General features: G+C 44.6%; 1 protein-coding gene across 1 annotated transcript; it reads left to right on the top strand.

The window, feature by feature from the left end:
* The first annotated feature begins 268 nt into the window (after nucleotides 1–268).
* On the top strand, nucleotides 269–21,081 carry OPRK1 (opioid receptor kappa 1). The gene is made up of 3 exons (XM_060115791.1): nucleotides 269–525; nucleotides 15,148–15,500; nucleotides 20,549–21,081. Exons 1-3 carry the CDS (start codon nucleotides 269–271, stop codon nucleotides 21,079–21,081), a joined length of 1,143 nt encoding a protein of 380 aa, XP_059971774.1.
* The last annotated feature ends 1,286 nt before the right edge of the window (nucleotides 21,082–22,367 follow it).

Here is a 22,367-nt window from a genome sequence, read left to right as displayed (position 1 = left end):
GTTCCAAGGGAGGCGGATTTCGGGAACCGGGGGAAAGGAGGGCGCGCTCTCCGCCCCTCCTGGCATCCGCGGCGCGTCTGCCGGAGCGGGCGGCAGCCAGAGGCCCGTCCCCCGGGGTGGGCATCAGCGGGCCCTGGGCCCTCGGCGCCGCCGGCCTCGCGCGCTGGCTCGGGCGCGGCCAAAGTTTGCCTCCGGGGTCCAGCCGGTCTCTCGCCCCCGCAGCCCGCAGGTGTCGCCTGTCCTCGCCCCGCAGCTGCAGCCGCCCGACATGGAGTCCCCGGTCCAGATCTTCCGCGGCGAGCCGGGCTCCACCTGCGCCCCAAGCACCTGCCTGCCCCTCAACGGCAGCGGCCGGTTCCCGGGCTGGGCCGAGCCGGACCGCAACAGCAGCGCGGGCTCCGAGGACGCGCCGCCGGAGCCCGAGCACATCTCGCCGGTCATCCCGGTCATCATCACGGCGGTCTATTCCGTGGTGTTCGTCGTGGGCCTGGTGGGCAACTCGCTGGTCATGTTCGTGATCGTCCGGTGAGCTCGGGGTCCGGGCGCCGCAGTGGCCGCAGGAGGGAGGGAAGGTCGGGCCGGCCACCAGGACGCGCAGAGGGACGCCCGCCCGGTAATGGGGACCCCGTTCCGTCGGGCTCCGCAGTCTCAGAGCGTGGCCTCCTCGAAGTGAGATTTCCTGGGAGAGTGTTTGGTGCGGGACTTCGAGGTTGGCAGAGGGCGAATCCGAGCAGCCGGAGGCGTCTTGAGGATTTAGGAGTGACCCTCCCTGCCCCCCAAACCCCTACTGAAAACCCTCCGGACAGGGAGAGAGCAGGGGGTGTCCCTGCAAGGGGCAAGGTCAGTGTCTCGTGGGAAGGAAACTGGTCCATCTGCCTGGCCTTTTGCCTGGTTGCCTGTGCCCGTCTGGAGCACTTCGTTTTGCCCTTTGCAAATGTTTCTTTAGATAAAATCCATGCCCACCTAATGCACTGAAGATAATTCAGAATTTCCTGTAGCTCGTCAGACTGGTGTTATGGTTTATGAAGCAAAGCCGGCATATACTATTGAGGGTTGTTGGTATCCATACATGAGCCTTTTTAGTACTGATATGCCACCTTATATGTTTAGAATACCAGTGACTTTTGTACATAAACCACCTAATACTTATCTGTTAAAGTACAGCTGCTGGAGGTTTCCAAAAATTGTTTTGCCTTTTATCTTCCACGGTGAGAACTGAAGGTTTGATTTTATTGTTCTTTTGTGGATATATTGATGTCAACTTCCAGTAATAAATATCCAGATATCCGCGTATATGCTAATTTTCTGGTAAGTGAAGTGATTTCTCTTTTGGCCTCTTGCAACAAAGGAAACAAGAGAAAAAAAAATCCTAACATTGTCTGGATGCTCTTTGAGAAGTCTCCCTTTCTGGCGGACTTAATGCTCTGCAGCTGCACCTTTGAGAGCGACTACAAAGCTGAGATTCCTTTGAGAAGTTCCTGTGAAATAAAGGAAGGCTGCAAGTCACGCTGTTTAGGGACATTGAAAGGGTGAAGAACTAATTTCTCTTTATTATGAACTTTAAGAACAATATCTGCAGTAGCATGAATGTTTCAAACACCCCTTTCTCTCTGCCTCTCTCTCTCCCTCCCTCCCTCTCCCTTCCTCCACTCCCTCCCCCTCCCTCCCCCTCCCTCCCCTCCCTCTTCTCCCCCCTCCCCTCCCTCCCCTCCCTCCCCCTCTCTCCCTCCTCCCTCCCCTCCCTCTCCCTCTCCCTTCCTCCACTCCCTCCCCTCCCTCCCCCTCCCTCCCCTCCCTCTCCTCCCCCTCCCCTCCCTCCCCTCCCTCCCCCTCTCTCCCCCTCCCTCCCCTCCCTCTCCCTCTCCCTTCCTCCCCTCCCTCCCCTCCCTCCCCCCTCCCTCCCTCCTTCCCCCTCCCTCCCCCTCCCTCCCCTCCCTCTCCCCACTCTCCCATACTCCCTCCTCCCTCCCTCCCTCCTCCTCCCTCTCCTCCCTCCCCTCCCTCCCTTCCCCTCCCTCCCCCTCCCTCTCCCTTCCCCCTCCCTTCTCTCTCTCTCTCTCTCTCTCTCTCTCTCTCTCTCTCTCTCTCTCTCTCGGAAATGTCGGGTCTTTTATCCTCATCTGTGCTCTGGAACTGAAAACCATCATTTAAGCTTCAGAATACATATTATAATGCTCTTTTCACCTACAATTAGCGTCTCTAGCTTGGTAACCTTGCTTTTCATAATTGCTTATTGCATTTTACAGGACTTCTATCAGTGGTGAGTACAAGATAGAGAAGGAAGAATATTTTAAAAGCACATTTTTTTCCTAAGTCATTAGTAATTTTAGGGCTGCTCTCCATTGGAGGGAAGATTATAGTAACCAAAAGAAAAGAAAAGACAGCTGTATTCTAGACTATAATTAAATTTTTTAGAAGATCTTTGCTACAGCACCCATTGTTTTATAATAAAACATTGTTACAGAAAAAGAGGATGCTAAGAACAAACCCACTCTCTTCCTTCTCATATCATATTTAAGTGCTTGAGTGAAACAGATACATCTTATTGTCACTTGAATGAGAACTTGAAGTTTTGAGTTTGAGAAGGGCTTCTTATTTGCTCTACAACTCTTTATATAGCCCTGCAGTCTAAGATTAAAAAGAATAAAGAATCTTAAAATATATGCAAAGGGAACTCCACGGGGAGAATTAGACATGTCAGAAAGAAAGAATCATTGTAGATTGACTAGGATTTTTAATGATAAATATAAAAAAGTATAATTATAAATTGAATATATCTATTCCAAAGATATCCAAGATTAAAATTTGTGTGAAGGGGATAAATTCAGCTAAAAATACAATAGGAGTTAGAGAGTTCACATAACATCATCCATCCTCCCACCCCACTTGATAGTAAATGAAGAGGGAAGAGTTCTAATCTCATCCTGGAAAGCCAACCTACTGGAACAATAGTTGGCTTAAAGCTATGGCTGAGAGCATTACGGAGCATTTTGTTCAAGCTGATACAGGGTCAAAGAATTGAAAAATGAAACCTCAGAAGGAAACTTGATGGACTTGGGTTTATTTTGCTCAGGAGAAATGAGCAAAAAAGCTGAAGATGGTTTGCAGCAGGTGGTGGTTTGCTCATCAGAACTCAGAGCAGAGCCAGAGTGTGGAATTCAAGTGCAGCTTTGGTGATTGACCTCGAGGGCTGACCAGCATCACCTGAAAAGATGGGGGATCACTTTTGAGAGGGACATTACATTATTTTTTTAACGTCTTTATTGGAGTATAATTGCTTTACAATGGTGTGTTAGTTGCTGCTGTATAACAAAGTGAATCAGCTATACGTATGCATATATCCCCATATCTCCTCCCTCTTGTGTCTCCCTCTCTCCCACACTCCCTATCCTACCCCTCTAGGTGGTCACAAAGCACCAAGCTGATCTCCCTGTGCTATGTGGCTGCTTCCCACTAGCTATCTATTTTACGTTTGGTAGTGTATATATGTCCGTGCCACTCTCTCACTTCGTCTCAGCTTACCCTTCCCCCTCCCTGTGTCGAGAAGGATGTTATTTTAAAATATTGTACATGCAAAATAGTCCTGGTTGAGTTCTCTAGGAAGTCACTCTGGAGATGGAATTTGAACGCTTGGATGACAGGGCAGGTGCAGGTCTGGGATGGCCAGCTCAGACCTGGGGAGAAAGTGAGGGTTGTGGAAAAAGCTTTGACTGTTTTTAGACCTGCCTTACACATAGCTTTTTCCACCTTGAACACCTGGAATGCTATCCAGTATCTTCTGAAGATAATCTAGTATTTCAAGGATTTTCATCATTTAATGTGTAGCAACTGCTATAATTGCCTGATGGTAGGGTACTTTAACCTTTCACTTTGAAAACCTTAAAATTTAAGCACTCCAGCCTCTCGCTCCAGGCTTTGGGGTTTGTGGTCCTGGCGTAGGATGTTCTTACCTCAGCCCTTGATCCATGTCCTTGGGTCCTACCAACACCTTGAGGGTGCCCATGATGTGACACTCCTCTCCCAGAGCTGAAGCTCCCACAGTCTGGATGCTCGTTTCGGCCTGGCTGTCCCTTGACTCCCATGGGGGTTCGGCATGCTGGACCAGTCTCACCTTCTCCTTGACTTCCTTCCACATCCGCTGGGTTTCTCCTCAGCCTCCCTCACAGCTCCCTCTTCCCTGATGTTCCCTAAATGCTCCTCTTTTCCAGAGCGTTCTCAGCTCTCTTTGTCCTCACTTTGCACACCCTCCGTATTAGTCAGGATTCAACCAGAGGAGCAGAACCAGCAGGGGATGTGTGTGTTGAGGGTTTATTCCAAGGAATTGGCATACGTGATTGTGGGGCTGGCTAGGCAGGTCTGCAGCCCCGAGCGCAGGCATCAGGAGAGGCAGGCTATCCTCCCCAGGCAGAATCTCTTCTTTCTCAGGGAAGCCGCAGCCCTCTAGTTAAGGCCTTTCAACTGATTGGACCAGGCCCACCTGATCATCTAGGGTCATCTTCTTTGCTTAAGGTCAACTGACTATGGACTTTAACCACATCTACAAAACACCTTCACAGCAGCACCTTGGTAAGCGACTGAATATTCAGAGACTGCAGCCTGGCCAAGGTGGCTTGTCAAACTGAGCATCAGTCTTAGTGGTGTCGTCCATTCTTGTGGCCATAACTGTCAGGGAAATTCTGACCAGTCCTAAGTCTGTGTATCTCTCTCCCACTTATTCACCCCCGGCTGCAGACTCAGCTGGCCTCCTTCCTTCTGGATGGCTCTATGCGATTATGTCACAGGTAGCTCAGATTTCTAGACATCTGCCTGTATTAGTTTGCTAGGGCTGCCGTAACAAAGTATCACAGACCGGGTGGCTTAAACAACAAAAATGTGTTTTCTCACAGTTCTAGAAGCTGGAAGTTCAAGATCAAGGTGTTGGCAGGTTTGGTTTCTCCTGAGGCCTCTCTCCTTGGCTTGCAGACGGCTGCCTTCTCCCTGTGTCCTCACATGGTTGTCTGTGTGGACGACATCCCTACTCTCTGTGTCCTAATGTCCTCTTCTTATAAGGACCCCAGTCATGTTGGATTAGAGCCCACTCTAATGACCCTATTTTACCTTATTTTACCTCATTTCACCTCTTTAAAGACCCTACTTTCAAATACAGTCACATTCTGAAGTACTGGGGGGTCGAACTTGAACATGTGAATTGGAGGGCACAATTCAGCTCTAAACACCGCTTATCCATTTTCTGTTCTCTTTAAGAAGACACTCTTCAAGCTTCAGTCTTTATGAAGTTATGTACATATATATTTTCTTCTGTTTAATTTAAAGAAAAGCTTTACTCTTATAAAGGTATGTTTCTTTTTAAATTGAGTGTAAGGAGAAACAAGGAAAAATTATTAGGAAAAAAATAACAGAAATCGGAAAATTATTTGGTCCTTGGTCTTAAGTTTTGCCTTTTCCTTTTCTCATTAGCTTTCATTAATACTTTGCTACCATAATAAAGACCTCTAGGGATCAGCATTCTGCTGACTTTTCCCTTGGAATAGAAGACTTTGGCTTCCCTATAATTCAGCTTGGGCAGTGTTGGAATTTGCCAAAAGAGGTACCTTTGTAAGGGGCTTAGAGAAAAACAGAACCACAAAAATACTCTGGAAATGGTTCCATTTCCTGAACTCAGATTTCTTCTCCAGAGGCAACTATAACCCCCGCAAGCTTGCTGGGCATGGAGGTTGTTCCTCACGAAAGTACCTGTTCTCTGGCTCATAAATTAGGGGGCAGGGTGTTTCTTCCCCAGGCATGACGGAAGTCCCACACTCCACTCTGCTGAGACCATCTGACTCACTCAGGCCACCTCTGAGTCAGTGGGGACCGCAAGCCTGAGCTTATGCCCGTCCCGCCAAAACTGTGGCATAGACAATTTGGGGAGGTATGGGAGGGGGGAGGGTGTGAGCCAGTCAGAGTGTCCACTGCACTGCCTGCCTCTTTCCATGCCAGGTGTCCTGGTCCCCCTCCTGCAAGTGTTGCATGTAATCACTGCAGGTGTGTGTGCAACGTATTCCAGGTGCTCTCAAATGTCAAGGGAGGGCTTCCCTGGTGGCACAGTGGTTGAGAGTCCGCCTGCCGATGCAGGGGATGTGGGTTCGTACCCCGGTCCAGGAGGATCCCACATGCTGCAGAGAGGCTGGGCCCGTGAGCCATGGCCGCTGAGCCTGCACGTCTGGAGCCTGTGCTCCACAACGGGAGAGGCCACAGCAGTGAGAGGCCCGCGTACCGCAAAAAAAAAAGAATGTCAAGGGAGCCGACCTTAGATACTGTCACCAAGGGACACCTAGGGCGGTGTGAGAGGAAAGGCAGAGGTGTGTGGCTATCCAACAGCAGTCTTACTTTAGGGTTTGGTTTAAAAAAATACGTTGTAATTTATCCTGAATCCTCTCTTTGAATCAATACCCAACATTTCCATTAAAGCAAGCATAGTAAAATAACTTCAGAAATTATTTTCAGAAGAGCCTATCATGAATTTCTGGAAGTAATTTTATTGTTTGACAAGCTCTTAAAAGAGAGAATTGGCTTCACTGCCACTGTTTATATGGATTAGCTAAATGGAATTATTTTCTTTGCTGTGGGACATCGCAGAAGTCCAAATCTGAGAGCAGAGACTAAACGGCTGCTGAGAGAGAGAGAGAGAGAGAGAGAGAGAGAGAGAGAGAGAGAGAGAAAGCAGGAAAAAAGAAAAGGAAAGAAAGAGAAGAAAAAAAAACCAAGGTGGTGATCAGGTATAGAGCTCTTAAGCTTTAACAGACTTGGGCAAAATTGTAATCTTCAAAATCCCTTTTGGACTGTGTTGCCTTTACAGTTTTTCCCAGTGCCTGTCTTAGAGTTAGTTTCAGGAGGGACTGACTTGAGAGAGAGCAGGAGGGTAACCGTGTCACCTCTCTGTGGCACCCTGTGGTTCACCTTAGCTAGGTCAGTTTTCTGTATAAAAATGGAAAAATCACTTAATAATTCTGTGTTCTTCTAGCTATCCAGATAGTTGTACACTAGGAAGCAACATGTCGGTCATTTGAGATTTGTAGTTTTCTACCAGGTGTGGTTGGGCGTGATAAACACTCACCCAGCGTGCACCACCGAACGCACTAGAACATTTCTTCTGGGTCTCAGGGCCGTGAGTGCAGGGAGGATGAGTGGTTTCTGGGGCCCTGGCTACTGCAGTGAAAGCATTACTTCTGCATCCGCCTCCCTCCCCTTCTCCTGCTACCCTGCAAGGACCACCTGCCAGCACCCAGTGAGATGCCTGTCCGCCCTTCTGGCTGTCCATCACTACCAGCCTGGTACCTGCAGTTACAAGAGGCAGGAATGGGAGACACGCCCCACTCCTCTGTTCTCATGAAAGCTTTTGCTCTTTGCATGTAGGAGAGTATCAGGGACCTGATACCTACGTGAATATAACTCCTTTAAAATACTATAGATTGAGGCAATTTCAAAGTCAGATCACTGGAGAAACAATGGCTGAATTTCCCTTCTTTAAAAAAAATTAATAAGCTACTGCCCTTGAGTAAAGAACCATAATTTCAGTAGTAAATAATCTAAAAGGATGTATAGCAAACTCATTTCATTGAGATGAACTGGAAATATCTGGAGAATTTAATGAAGCAAACATTATGTTTTCAAATAAGTTCTCCTGAGAATTCACCTCAGTACAGCCATCATGACTGGTTATTTTAAACATAAAATCTAGAATGCTGTGTATCTGGAAAGCATGCCCAGGAGGATGAATAAATCATGCAGGGAAAAGAGTGCCGAAACCCATCTCTCTGTGCTGTTCTCCCACCGCTGATTAAAAAGGGTTGCATCTTCCCAGGTGCCGTAGAACTGTCCTCCTCCTGAGTTTGGTGTTTGGGGCCTTCAGACTCCTGGTGCAGCTCCAGGCTTGTGGGGTAGTGGCCAGTTTCCTGTGGGGCGGGAGCCTTTGATCACACTCATTTTTTTCACCAAACCAGTGTTTGTTCAGGAGCTTTCTATTGGCTGTTAGCTATTTGCTGTACTAAAGGAGTCTCTTCGAAGAAATGGCCAGTAGGGTGTTTGTTTTTTCATTATGTTGGAGCGGTAGTTTGATGACTACTCAGAAGACTCAGATTTTACTTCCCACTGTCTCTCAAATTTGAGGAAATCACTTACTTCCTCTTTACTGAGTTTCCTCACCTAAAAAAAAATGGGTATTGCTTATGGAAAACCTGCAACACCATAACGTGCTGACGGCATTTGTCCATCGAGGGGTAAGATGCTAATATTTTATATTTGCATTCCCTGGACCAGGCCCTGTTTCATCCTGTCACATGTCTTCTGCCCTCATGATGCACACTAAACCACACTTATCAGAATGTTTTTCAACCTTTAGCTGCTAGAAGTAGCAGAATTCACAGAATCCCATTAGTCCTCTGATAAAATTTCTGACTCCTTAAGAAACTTTGGACTATGGTCCTGAATTCCTTTACTTATTAGGGATGGATTCCGAGAAACACTGAGAATCATCTCTAATGCTGCTTCCTCTTCAGAAAAAGTGGGGCTGTTGTACCTTGCAGGATGGTAATACTGTTACTAGGACTGTGGTGGGTAATTAACGGTGACACTAACAACATAATAAGAAGACCAGCAGCTGGATGGTGACAAGGGGGGCTGGCAGGCACTGAGTGCGTATCAAGTACCAGGTCCCGTGCTGAGTCATCTGAGGCACCGGGTAAGGTAATCGGCATGACATTATTGCCAGATGACATAAAGTTCCTAAAACGGTGTCTGTCACGTGAGTCCTCAGTCAATACTTAAAATGGTTTTTCTTCCTGGTGTTCAAAGTTCTCTGCGACCTGACACCCCTTTTGCCATCCCAAGCGGCCTCCCATCACCCCCAGCAGGACCCGTGGCCCTGAATGAGACTCGAGCCAGCAGACCTCTGCGTCCACATCCCTCTCAAAGGGCAAGAGCCTATCCAGGTTCTGCCTTCCTTGCAATATGTCCCGATCTCTTCACTACACCGTGAACTTCCCCTCTGTCTGTTCCTCTGGTTCACGTCATAACTTTGGCTCAGTTAGTTTGAAAGACCCTGGGGGCGGAGTCTGTATAAACTTATTTTTCAGTAAGCTCAGTGTCCAGGATGTTGCTGTGTATGCAGCAGGCTGAGACGTGTGGAAATGATGACAAGATGAGTCTGGGGAAGCAGCAGGAGTGTGACTGAAGAGGGAGGGAGGATGTCAGCCTGGCGGGACAAGGGTGGGTAAGAGCCACAAGTAACCGAATCCACAGAACCAAACTGCCTCTGTGTTTAAAGATGTTTGGATAAAAGAGATGTGGTACATGTATACAATGGAATATTACGCAGCCATGAAAAGGAACAAAACTGAGCTATTTGTAATGAGGTGGATGGACCTAGAGTCTGTCATACAGAGTGAAGTAAGTCAGAAAGAGAAAGACAAATACCGTACGCTAACACATATATATGGAATCTAAAAAAAAAAATGTCATGAAGAACCTAGGGGTAAGACGGGAATAAAGACACAGACCTACTAGAGAATGGACTTGAGGATACGGGGAGGGGGAAGGGTAAGCTGGGACGAAGTGAGAGAGAGGCATGGACATATATACACTACCAAATGTAAAATAGATAGCTAGTGGGAAGCAGCCGCACAGCACAGGGAGATCAGCTCGGTGCTTTGTGACCACCTAGAGGGGTGGGATAGGGTGGGTGGGAGGGAGACGCAAGAGGGAGGAGATATGGGGATATATGTATACGTATAGCTGAGTCACTTTGTTATACAGCAGAAACTAACACACCACTGTAAAGCAATTATACTCCAATAAAGATTAAAAAAAAAGATGTATGGTGATTAGCCGTCAAGATTATGTCTTTATTATGCTGCCCCGAAGCTAAAAAGCAGCTCCTGATTAAAGAAGCTTCGTTTAAATTAAAAGAGAAGCACTGGGGCAGTGCAAGGGATGGTAATGATCCGAGAATGACGTCTCCACCTGCATTGTCTGCGCCCAAAGGTTCAGGGCAGGACAGGAAGCCGGGAGGCTGCCGGGTCACGGGGTCAATGTTCCTCCTGCCGTCCCCTCACTTTTCTCGTGCAAGTGCCACGCTCTCCCAGCGTCTCCACCTGGTGACGCTGGTTCCCAAGAGCTCTGCAGATATCTTTGTTCCCCTCGCTGTCACACGAGGGTGTACGGCTGTCCCTGTGAAGAGAACCACGCTAGGAAGGTCTTGAGTCAGCGTGCGATGGGGAGCGCTGTCAGCTCGCGGGGACACCATCCGTGACGTTGCCCCGCGATGACGTCCTCGTGGCTGGCTCCCTGAGCTCCCTGCTGACCCCTCTTCCTGGCCTGCTCTCCACCTCCCACCGTCGTTTGCAGGCTTGCAACATTGCCAAGTTTAGCGGGAACAGCGCGCAGACTTGGCTCTTTTAATGCCATATGCTCCTGCGTCCTGGACGCTGAGAAGTGCAGCCACGCCCCGCCAGCCCACCTCCAGCCGCCCCACACAAGCCAAGAATTCCCACTCACGTGGGGCCATTTTACTGGAAATACTTGCAACTTCTTAGAAAGCAGTGTGGATGGAACGGAGAATCATTTCCTGTCTGATCGCAGTGAGAAAGCTTACTTGTCTGCTTTCACCAGCAGACGCACAGTGACTGAAAGCACTAACTGCTATTTTGCTTTGGTTCAATGCAAACAATACCCAGGGGGGCTCAACCTGACTGTCTTTGGGGGTGAGATCTTTTAATGCCGTGGCCATTGCAGCGCCTAAAAGACTGTCAATAGCTATGTGGTGAGCCCATCGTTTGCTACTTTGGATTATACCTGTTTAGCGCTCCCTTTCAGTGTTGTAGGCTTGGTAGCATGTGTCTTCCAGACCCTGGAGGAGGGGCCGTGCCCTCCTGCCTTCTCCACATGTTCCCACTGAACCCCTGCCTCTGCTGACACTAGGAAAATCACTTTGCTCACCTGAGTCTACGTTCTTCAGCGATATTAGAGAAAAGACCTAAATCTCCCGGGCAACTCGAAGACCAGTTGCTGTGAGAATCAAATAGGATACATGGAAGTCAAAATTCGGGGCTTTGTAAATTATCAAGTGCCGGGGAGATGTCAAACTGCAGGGGTGAAGTCAAACCCCTGGGTTTGAACTCCTGCAGTGCCTTTTATAACCATATGACTTTGAGAAAGGTACAGAACTCCAGCGATTCTCAGTGGCCTCATTTCTAGAGTAGGAGTGCTGGTACCGGGCACACAGAGTCACTGTGAGGACTACGTGGGATAAAGCACGTGGAATGTACAGCAGAGTCTGACACGGGGAGTGTTTTGAAGTAAATGGTTATTACCATTATTGTCATTAACGCGATCCACCCCAGTGCTATGACATACGATGTTGGTGGATGCAGGGGGTACAGGAGGAGGGTGCAGGCATCTCTCTACGTCTCTGGCAGATGCCTGTAGCCCTTGGGGTGATAACAGTGGTAGCTCCAGCCTGAAGGATCTGGGCAGAGCTTGTTTCTCGGGGAGCATGGACTTTTGCTACAATTCGTATAATTATGATCCGTGTAATTCATAGACATCTCCGTTGTAGCTAGTCATCTCTCTTTTTCTGAGATCTGATGACAGGATTTGACCTCTTTGTAAGTCAGGCCTGAAGCAGTTTCACACATCTAACTATTAAAAATATTTTTGAGAAGCTCAGAGCAAGTTATTATTCAGCATTTTATTGCTACTTAAAAGATGCATCTTCTATTTTATTGTAACTCATGTATCATACCATTCATGGTCTTCTAGCAGTTAAGGTCCCAAGCTTCATTTTTACTATTATTTTTCATATTCAAGCTGAATGGGTAAATACAACCAGGGGTGTTAACTAGAAACTATGTTCCCCTCTGCTTCCTGTGGTAACTGGTGGCTTCCACCCACACAGGAGGAGGGGACAGGAGTTGGAAACAGGAAGTAAATTACACCTAGTCTCCAAATCAGGTGCTTTCCCTTAGTTATCTCAGGAACTCCATGAGATAAGTGTTTTGGTTCCTATTCTATAGTTGGGAAACGGAAGCTCAGGGTTTTCAGTGATCTCTCCAAAGTCTGTCAGTTGGAGGGAAAACTAAGGACTAGAACCCAGGTCCACCTAAATGTATAAGGCAGAGAACATCAGTCTAACTTCGTAAAGAAAGAGGAGAATATCAGGTCACAAAACACGAGAGCAGAAGTCAAAGGTGTTGCCAATTCAAGTCTTTGCTAGTATCAGGGATTGAAAGAGTAGGAGTCTGGCTTGTAATGCATTTTTCAAACATAAAATCATATTATTAAGAAGACAGTATTTGAACAGATAGCATTTATTCATTACAAACATTTGACTCGACCCTCCGACACCATTGATGGGAATGTAAATTGGTGCAGCCACTACGGAGAACGGTATGGAGGTTCCTTAAAAAGCTAAAAATAGAGCTACCATATGACCCAGCAATCCCACTACTAGGCATATATCCAGAGAAAACTCTAATTTGAAAAGATACATTCACCCTAATGTCCATAGCAGCGCTATTTACAATAACCAGGACATGGAAGCAACCTAAGTGTCCATTGACAGATGAATGGATAAAGAAGTTGTGGTGTATATATACAATGGAATTTACCCAGCCATAAAAAAAATGAAACAATGCCAAAGTGAGAGAGTGGCATGGACTTATATACACTACCAAATGTAAAATAGATAGCTAATGGGAAGCAGCCGCATAGCACAGGGAGATCAGCTTGGTGCTTTGTGACCACCTAGAGGGGTGGGATAGGGAGGGTGGGAGGGAGACGCAAGAGGGAGGGGATATGGGGATATATGTATACGTATAACTGATTTACTTTGTGATACAGCAGAAACTAACGCACCATTGTAAAGCAGTTATACTCCAATAAAGATGTTAAAAAAAATGAAATAATGCCATTTACAGCAACACGGATGGACCTAGAGATGATCATACTAAGCAGAGTAAGTCAGAAAGAGAAAGACAAATATCATATGATATCACTTATATGTGGAATCTAAAAAAATGATATAAATGAACTTATTTACACAACAGAAATAGAGTCACAGACATAGAAAATAAATGTATGGTTACCAAAGGGGAAGTGGGAGGAGGGATAAATTAAGAGTTTGGGATTAACAGATACACACTACTGTATATAAAATAGACAGTTAGCAAGGACCTACTGTATAGCACAGAGAACTATACTCAATATTTTGTAATAACCTATAATGGCAAAGAATCTGAAAAAGAATACATATATATGTGTATTGATATATAGGTGTAACTGAATCACTTTGCTGTACACCTGAAACTAAGCCAATATTGTAAATTAACTGTAGTTCAATTTAAACAATGGTTTTAGAGAAAAAGAAACATTTGGCTCTGTCTCGGGAAATGCACTTGCTTAATTATCTGTGCCTTGAAAAGCCTGTGCTCGGAGTCTTGGGCATATTCATTCAATCACGTTCTAAAATTTATGGGCCATTTAATGATATTTGAATAAAAAATGTAAAAGCAAAACATATTTTAGAATAAACTCCTCGCTCTCCAGAGTAAGGCACTGTTTAGTTAACAGAGCATGAAAACGGAGGCCAAGAGATACTGACTTGGGTACAAGTGTTCACAATGCCTTCATCCAAGCACAGGCAGGAAGAGGAAACAGGCAAGGAGACTGGTCCTGGGGTGGGACCCTGAGTGCAGTGTGATCCTGTGTGTCGGGTATTTTGAGTCAGGTTGTCTCCTGCCTTTATCTCATGTCCTGTCAGTTCGGTTTTATTGTCCTTGTTTCATGGGACCTGAAACTCAGAAAAGCCGTACACTGAGTTCAGACTCAGGACTGTCTGACTTCACATCACACTGCAGTGCCTGCAAAAGGGGAGACAAAGCTGTTCTGTCACCACCTGTCATAGAAGTGTCATGTGGAAGTTTATGTATTGAACAGCACAGACACAGTGATCAATAAATACCACTGATATTGACTTTATAGCCAAAGTAGAAGTAGTTTTGCATAATTGGCTCCTTCCAAAGACCTTTAATTAAAGTCAAGGCCCTAACATTGAAGTCTGGCTCCTTGTAGGTACATGGGACATGGCTGAATTAATTGTGATTTAGGTCCACAAATGTGAGGTGTGTAGAAAGTAATTAATATATGGATTTTCCCAACATATTTTAGCATTTGGCCTCAGAAAACCTGCTGATGTAATTTGGTACATTTCATGCCCTGCAGATCTCTAAGGAAACGTTCTCTAAGTAAAACAATCTTCTTAATTCAGTTTTAGTAGAAAATGGAATTGTTCTAAGCTTCATGTTAAAACTGAAAGAAATAATTTGGGCTGAATGGCAATATTTCTGACCTATTTTGAGATCTTTCGTTCCCTCAATTGGGAAATGAAACACACTGGGTGCTTTATAAATCTCTCAAGATGAAAGTAAAGGAAAGCAGATTTCTTTCTCACCTACCATACCAGATATGTTTTATGCTATACTGTGTATAAGGGAAGAACTCAGCCTGCTTTTTTTACATAATGCATTTAAAATGAAAAGCTAGTGGGACACTGGTAGACAAAAATCAACACTTAGTTGTGTTGTAGTCATTGAAATTGAATGTACTTAAAACTAAAAACCATTTTAAAAGACGTAATTACAAAGAGTGATTTCTCAAAGTAAAGTTGGGTAAACCTTCCTCGAGGAAAAGTTGGGTATGTTTTATCTTTGTTTTACACAGTGAAAAAAATAAAGCATTAAAAAATGAACAAAGCCAAGCAGTCCTGGGTAGGATTAAAATGAATTGTCAGTCACAAAATAAAGACCTGTATCACACGCAAGTCTGTTGAAAAGATCTATATGTATGTTCATCTGTCTGTCTATACTCGTTTCCTTACCCTTTTAAAATTAAATAGATTTTGGAACAAAGCACTAGAATAAAAGCTAAATAAAGTCAGAAATATTTGCCCATTTTTCTACTACCCCTCATGTCTAGAACAGTCCTTTTACGTGTTAGATGATAAATACGTAAAGAATAGGTGAATGAAAGACAAAATCAATAACCCAGCGGCACATTTACATCATGGGTATGACATGAAGATGGAGAGAAGTAATCTTGTTTCTTGTCTTTTAGATACACAAAGATGAAGACAGCGACCAACATCTATATATTTAACCTGGCTTTGGCAGATGCTTTGGTTACCACGACCATGCCCTTCCAGAGCACAGTCTATCTGATGAACTCTTGGCCCTTTGGGGATGTGCTGTGCAAGATCGTCATCTCCATCGACTACTACAACATGTTCACCAGCATCTTCACCTTGACCATGATGAGCGTGGACCGCTACATCGCTGTGTGCCACCCGGTCAAGGCTCTCGACTTCCGCACGCCCCTGAAGGCAAAGCTCATCAACATCTGTATTTGGATCCTGTCTTCATCTGTTGGCATCTCTGCCATAGTCCTTGGAGGAACCAAAGTCAGGGAAGGTAAGGGCAGCTTTTTAAATTTCATTTTAAAAAATGTTTATTTTATCATTGTTCATAAAAGAAATAATTTTTTATTGAAGTAGAGTTGATTTACAATGTTGTGTTAGTTTCAGGTGTTCAGCAAAGTGATTCGGTTAAATCATTTCATTTTTTAGAATATAACTTCTAATTACACAGACTCTTAATTTGGGAGTGAGCAGGCCACATATCTAGAAGGAAAGCCAAATGCCAATGGAAATATAATGCTAAATCCACAGAAGATGAGAAATAAAACAGTTCTGTGTTCCTTTCCACATCTAAACATAGGATGGGATAATGGCATGACCGGAACACAGACACACAACCTATCCCCTATTCAGAAAGTGCTTACTGGAATCTGGAGGGGTGGGGATGAAATAAGGAACCACAGTCATGTGGATTTTTAAAATACAATTTGTTGCGTCCTGGCAATTCTAAGATACACCTCCTTGCTCCGCTTCTTTCTCCCCGAAAAGCACCCTAAGTCATTAGAGTCATGCTGGCTATTTACTCTTTGTCCTTAGGGGTTAATCTCCAGGCAGTTAATATCATGGCAGCTTCATTTGGGTGTAGGCCATTCAAAATTAGGTTCACAGATGAATGGTAGTACAGAGAAGCAAAACCATCAGATTTTGGACTCGTTACTTTTTACCTCATGCAAACAGGACATTTGATGTTTCCCCTGTATTTCTAGGACAGTGGTTCTGACCATGGGACGTGTGTTGGAATCACCTGGGTATGTTAGAAAATACTGCTGCCTGGCCCCACTCTGGAGGGTCTGGTTTAATTGACCTGAGGCACAGTTTGGGTGTCAAGATTTTTAAGATCTCCCCAGGTGACTCTGACCTGTAGCCAAGGTGAGAACTACTGCTCTAGGAGCTTAGCTTTACTTGTAGAAGATAAAGCTGTGAAAATATCTTTGGTCTTAATAGAAATTCACTGGGGTAGGGGAGCAGAATGATCACTTTGGACTTTATAAATGTTATTTTTGCTTTAGCAGTTGTCTAAATGCTCCAGTTTATTTTGGGGGTTCATGACACCTGTGAGTACAGATAAGTAGGGACTTTCCAGGTCGCAGTGAAAAGGCAGGTGCTAAAATCATAGCTTATCCTGCATGGTACACATTTTTAAATGAAGCATAATCTTTTTCCTCTTAAACTACAAAATGAGTTTACAGCATAAGCACTGCAAGTGTTAAGCTATAATACTTGGTAAATTTTAAGAAAAGCCAAACTTTAACAGAGAAGCACTTTAAAATATGCTTAATTACACACAGGATTTTGTTTCTTCATACACACAACACATGAAATAAAATTGCAGGAAACTCTTCTGAGCCCTAGGGGTTGGTGCGTAATAACTTAGATTCAAGAGGAGATGCTGCATATGCACTGTGAGGGTGAGAACAATGGGCTAAATAACATAAGAAGATGGATGATTTTTTCCCAGGGCAAACAAAGAATTGATTTTTACAGTTATACTTGTAAATAGTTATGTTATACTTGTCGACTTAACCACTATTCCTGTAATCATTGTCAGAAAATGACATTCTAGAAGAAATGGATTTCAGTTAGGTTTTTGAAAGGAAATGAAAATAGTTGTGGGTTTTCCAGGAAGGGGGTGCTGGAGATGGACGAGTGCAGATACAGTGGAAGAAAAGAGCCCCCAGTGTCAGCAGAAGATTAGTTTGTGTGGCAAAACTAATAGAGGAAGAAAGGAGAGAAAAGTAGTCTTGTAGGAGGGCTCCATCCTTTCCGTGTGTCTTTTATTTTGTGAAGCAGGCTTTGTTTATGTGATGAAAGACTGTCTCCAGACTGGCTAGCGTGTTCATTTTGGAGTGTACGTCACACTGCATGTCAAGACTCCTGGGTGACCAAGAAGAGTACTTTAGGTGATCTCCACACACTGTATCAGAGCTGATTGGCATTGGCATTTTTCTTTTCTTTTTGTTTTTTGGCTACGTTGGGTCTTCATTGCTGCACGCAGGCTTTCTCTAGTTGTGGCGAGTGGGGGCTGCTCTTCGTTGCGGTGCATGGGCTTCTCATTGCGGTGGCTTCTCTTGTTGTGGAGCACGGCTCCAGGTCAGTAGTTGTGGCTCGTGGGCTCAGTTGTTGTGGCTCGTGGGCTCTAGAGTGCAGGCTCAGCAGTTGTGGTGCATGGGCTTAGTTGCTCCGCGGCATGTGGGATCTTCCCGGACCAGGGCTCGAACCCATGTCCCCTGCATTGGCAGGTGGATTCTTAACCACTGCACCACCAGGGAAGCCCCTGTTCTGCTGCTCTTGAGTGAAATGTTTTGTGTATATCTGTTGAGTTCATTTTATTTTTAATGTTTTCAAGTCTGCCATTTCTTTACTGATTTTCTATGTGGATAATCTACCCATTGTTGAAAGTGTGATATTGTAGTCCCCTACTATTATTGTATCGCTGTCTATGCCTCCCTTCAGCTCTGTTTATATATACTTGATGTATTTAGGTGCTCCAATGTTGGGTGCATATATATTTACCATTGTTTATCCTCTTGATGAATTGACCCTTTTATCATTATATGAAATCGCCTCTTGTGACAGTTTTTACCTCAAAGGCTGTTTTGTCTGATGTACGTGTAGCTGGCTCCTCCTGCTCTCCTTTGGTTTCCATTTTCACTGAATATCTTTTTCTGTCCCCTCACTTTCAGCCTCTATATGTCTTTAAAGATAAAGATGCACTCTTTTTCCTGAAATCAAACATTTAATAAAAATGGGTGCTTGGACTTGGATTTCCCTGGTGGTTGCCTCAGCACTCTCCTTTCCCCTTGTAGGTAGAATTTCAGCTTCATGGACATTCCCGAGGATATTTACAACTCTATCACTGGATGTTTTCCAAAGTCTTGTAAAAGTCTTGCAGTTGATTACTTCACCCATTCATTAAACATTTTTTGAGCTCCTACTACATGCGAGAGGAAGCTGATCCTCAGAGTTAAAAGATGTTTCCAAATTGTCAACATCAGCCCTTACGTTGCCTTGCTTATCTTAACCGGTTATTCTTCCATAATAACTACTGTACTGAGTCCATATTTTCAAGGGTTTCCTTATGGTATTAAGTTGTTTATTTAGCAAATTATTCTCCTCAAACACTATATATTCCTGCCTCCCTATGTGGCAGGGACTGAATATTATTCAAGGTGGATTGAGTACCTACCCTAAGGTAGTTTACATTCTGGATGGAGAGAAAAACATTAGGAAAGGCAACGCATTATTACAGAAGAGCTTCTGTCTGGTTTCTGTCTAGCTTCTGTTATAATACAGTGATAAAAATAGAATAAGTATAATATATAGAAAATATAAATTGCAGGGAAGAGGTCTATTCAAATGGGTCAGCCTCTGTATCAATGTCTCTATAGTGACATCTAAGCTGAGGCCAACCACAAGAAAGAGGCACTGTTGGAACACACAAAAGTTAAGCAGGAAAGAAAAAACCTTCAAGGAAGCTAGGTAGCAACGTGCCACCCTAAAAAGTTGTTTAATAAATGCATTTCTTCTATGATGGTAGTGATGATTTTTAAAAAATGACTTTGGTCTTATTTCCATAAACACTAAAGCAAAAAATAAGAGAGATCCTTGTTTGTTTCTTGGAGTCTTCCTAGTAATGGTACTTTGGACAATGGCTTTTTTTAGGGAATCAAAAATTACAAGTTATTCTGGGAGCTTTCATTTACTATTGAAAGGTTTGATATGGTATTTAGTTGATAGAAAATGACTCTAAGATAGTCCTCTCTATTAATTGGCCAAAATGATTATACTCTTTGTGTTTTAAAGTATGTCTAATCAAAATTCTAAGATTTTGTTTTACTAAGAGATATATGATTAAGGGCACATGAAGATGTTTTAGAAAACACTACTAATAGAGCTCTTTCACTATTTGAAAAACATTCTTATACTATTTTTGAAGCAGATTTTCCAGTGTTAGAAGAAAATATTTTCATTCTAAAAATTATAACTTAGTATTGTTCATGATTCCTTTATCTAAAGAAGAATCAGGACAAAGAGAGTTTAGCCTGCTCTGTGCTCAGTGGCTGATGCTTGGGGAAAAGGGAGTCTGGGAGGGGTAAGCAGGCCCCCAGTGGGAGTTCTGTGTTATAAAATGTTCTTATCCTGGGTCTCTGCTCTTTCTAGTATTATGGTCACTCCAAAGAGAATACTGTCCAGCAAAGAGACGAAGCAGAGCAGATAAAGCCATGTTCTAAGTAATCCTATAAACATAGTCGGTGTACCTGTTACATAGTCAACGTTGGCAAAAGTAAAAGATGTGTCTGATTTATGAATTCCCTTGATGATGATGATGATGGCGGTGATTCTCTTCCTCCTTTCCCTCCCCTCCTCTTCTAGTTTCTTCTCCTTTTCGTCCTCCCCCTTCTCTTTCTTCTTCAAAATTTACTCATGTTTCAACAATGCTCTCAATCACAGTGACCACCATTGGTTCCATTAAATCACAACAGCTGGGTCATATTTAGACAAATTTTTTTTTTAATTTTTATCAACCCACATAGTGATTTCTTGTAAACCACTTAACGTTTTTTGGACAAGTTGGCTTTTGTTAAATTGAGTGGCTAGATTTAAAATATTTAATCATTTATTACAAATAGATACTAGCTTTTATTGTCAGAGCCTTTGGTCTGGGAGAATTGTTAATGTATGGAAATGCAAATAAGTACTCATGCTATAAACGAACAGTTTAGCTCTTCTGAAAATCATCCGCGTCAACCCATTCCACAACGAGATAATTCGTATTGCTGGCTAATCGTATTTATTCTGTAGCATTGCGTTTGTTAGCAGTGAATGGTGACCTTCTGGCTTCATTGTTCTACGTGCAAAGATAGCATGGTTAATAGGCATGGCATTCATTCCTAACTGGTGATCTGCCTCAGGTAATAGCGTCTCACCATAATTGCACCTTTGCAGCCGAAGGCATTAAAACTCACATTTTAAAAACCCTTGGGAGCCACGGCGCTAACCATTGACGTTCCTTTTGTGGCTTTGCTTTGTCACCTCCTGCAGACATGGACGTCGTCGAGTGCTCCTTGCAGTTCCCGGACGACGACTACTCCTGGTGGGACCTCGTCATGAAGATCTGTGTCTTCGTCTTTGCCTTTGTGATCCCCGTCCTCATCATCATCGTCTGCTACACCCTCATGATCCTGCGCTTAAAAAGCGTCCGGCTCCTTTCCGGCTCCCGAGAGAAAGACCGCAACCTCCGTCGCATCACCAGGCTTGTCCTGGTGGTGGTGGCGGTCTTCATCATCTGCTGGACCCCCATCCACATCTTCATCCTCGTGGAGGCTCTGGGCAGCAGCTCCTACAGCACGGCTGCGCTCTCCAGCTATTACTTCTGTATCGCCTTAGGCTACACCAACAGCAGCCTGAACCCCATTCTCTACGCCTTTCTCGATGAAAACTTCAAGCGGTGTTTCAGGGACTTCTGCTTTCCAATTAAGATGAGGCTGGAGCGCCAGAGCACTGACAGAGTCAGAAATACCGTTCAGGATCCTGCTCACCTGAGGGATGCTGATGGGATAAATAAACCAGTATGACTAGTCGTGGAGATGTCTTCCTGTAGTTCTCCAGGTGGAGAGGAGTTCAACAATCTAGGTTTAACTCAGATTACTACTGCAGTCTGAGATGGAAAGGCAGCAGTTTTAACAAACTTTCAGAAATCTCATGGTCCGAGGTGGTGAGAGGCAGGCTGCATCAGCGACCCAGGTCAGTGGAGACATCAAGGCTGTGGGGACCAAGCGCAAGAGGTCTGAGCAAGGAGATGCAGCCCCTGTCTAGGGAGGGGAAGCGAGGCTGACTCCCAGTTCCTCTGAGGGACCAAGAAATGAGCCTTTTCCTTCTGGTTGCCTAGATTTAGTTCAGGACCCATCTGCTGTGACCTTCCTATGCGACGTGGTGTCAAAAGCTCTGTTTAGGAAAAAAGAAAAGTAAAGTAAAGTGGTTTCAGAGCTTAGCGGGCATCCAATCCGGATGCTTAACACCGACAGCAGTAGTAACATCATTAAGAAGGAAAACCGTGTCCAGGGCCCGTGCCCAGCTCGCTTAATGCCTTGTGGACACGCATCTCCTGTAGCTGCATGGTGAGGAGTTCCGCTTCAGACACCCACACATGGGGCGTCTGCCGTTCACGTGTAGTAGAAAACTGTCCTGATGTTTACAAAGTCATTTAAACATGCAAAAGGTGGTTATCATTTAACCTCTTGAAAACTACGGTTTGTTTGTTTTTAGCATGCTATTCAGGTAAATAACCTCAGGATAAAGCATGTCCTGATGTCAAGAGACACAAAGTGGTTTAAATACCACCAACTATACATATAGTTTCATCTGTAAATAATAGTGTACGTACAAATAAGGAGTGGGCTTGCCTCCCCGCCGAGTGGTTTCCTGAGGGCACGCTGATGAGATCCCAAGTCATTCAGGGTTGATGCCGAGATATTTTGCTGCTGCATAAGCTTCTGTCTGGGAATCAGTCACGCCGCCATGACTCCCTGAGCGCCCGTTAGCCCAGTAATGGGTGTTCTGAGCCCAGAACTCATGTGTTAATGAATCAGGAAATGTTTAACTCACTCCCAGGTTGTAGCCTTGGCTGAATCTAGCTTATAAGCAGCATCTCCTTATGAATATATCGCTGTTACCAGGTTCTCTCTATTCATGGAAGGAGGACGTCTTGCTCATGTGAATCTTGAGGTACTATTTTGTGGCTTTCAGCGAGAAGTAAAATTGATCCTAATTGTGGTCTGAATGAGGACATGATGTCGCTCGTGGTGCTTGGGCATACCTGGCACCATGTTGCATGGAGCACACCTGCTGAGGAAAATGCCAA

Source organism: Mesoplodon densirostris, chromosome 13 (genome assembly GCF_025265405.1).
Source record: "Mesoplodon densirostris isolate mMesDen1 chromosome 13, mMesDen1 primary haplotype, whole genome shotgun sequence".
NCBI lineage: Eukaryota > Metazoa > Chordata > Mammalia > Artiodactyla > Ziphiidae > Mesoplodon > Mesoplodon densirostris.
The sequence above is the reverse complement of the archived record's forward strand: the minus strand, read 5'-3'. Positions and strand labels throughout refer to the sequence as shown.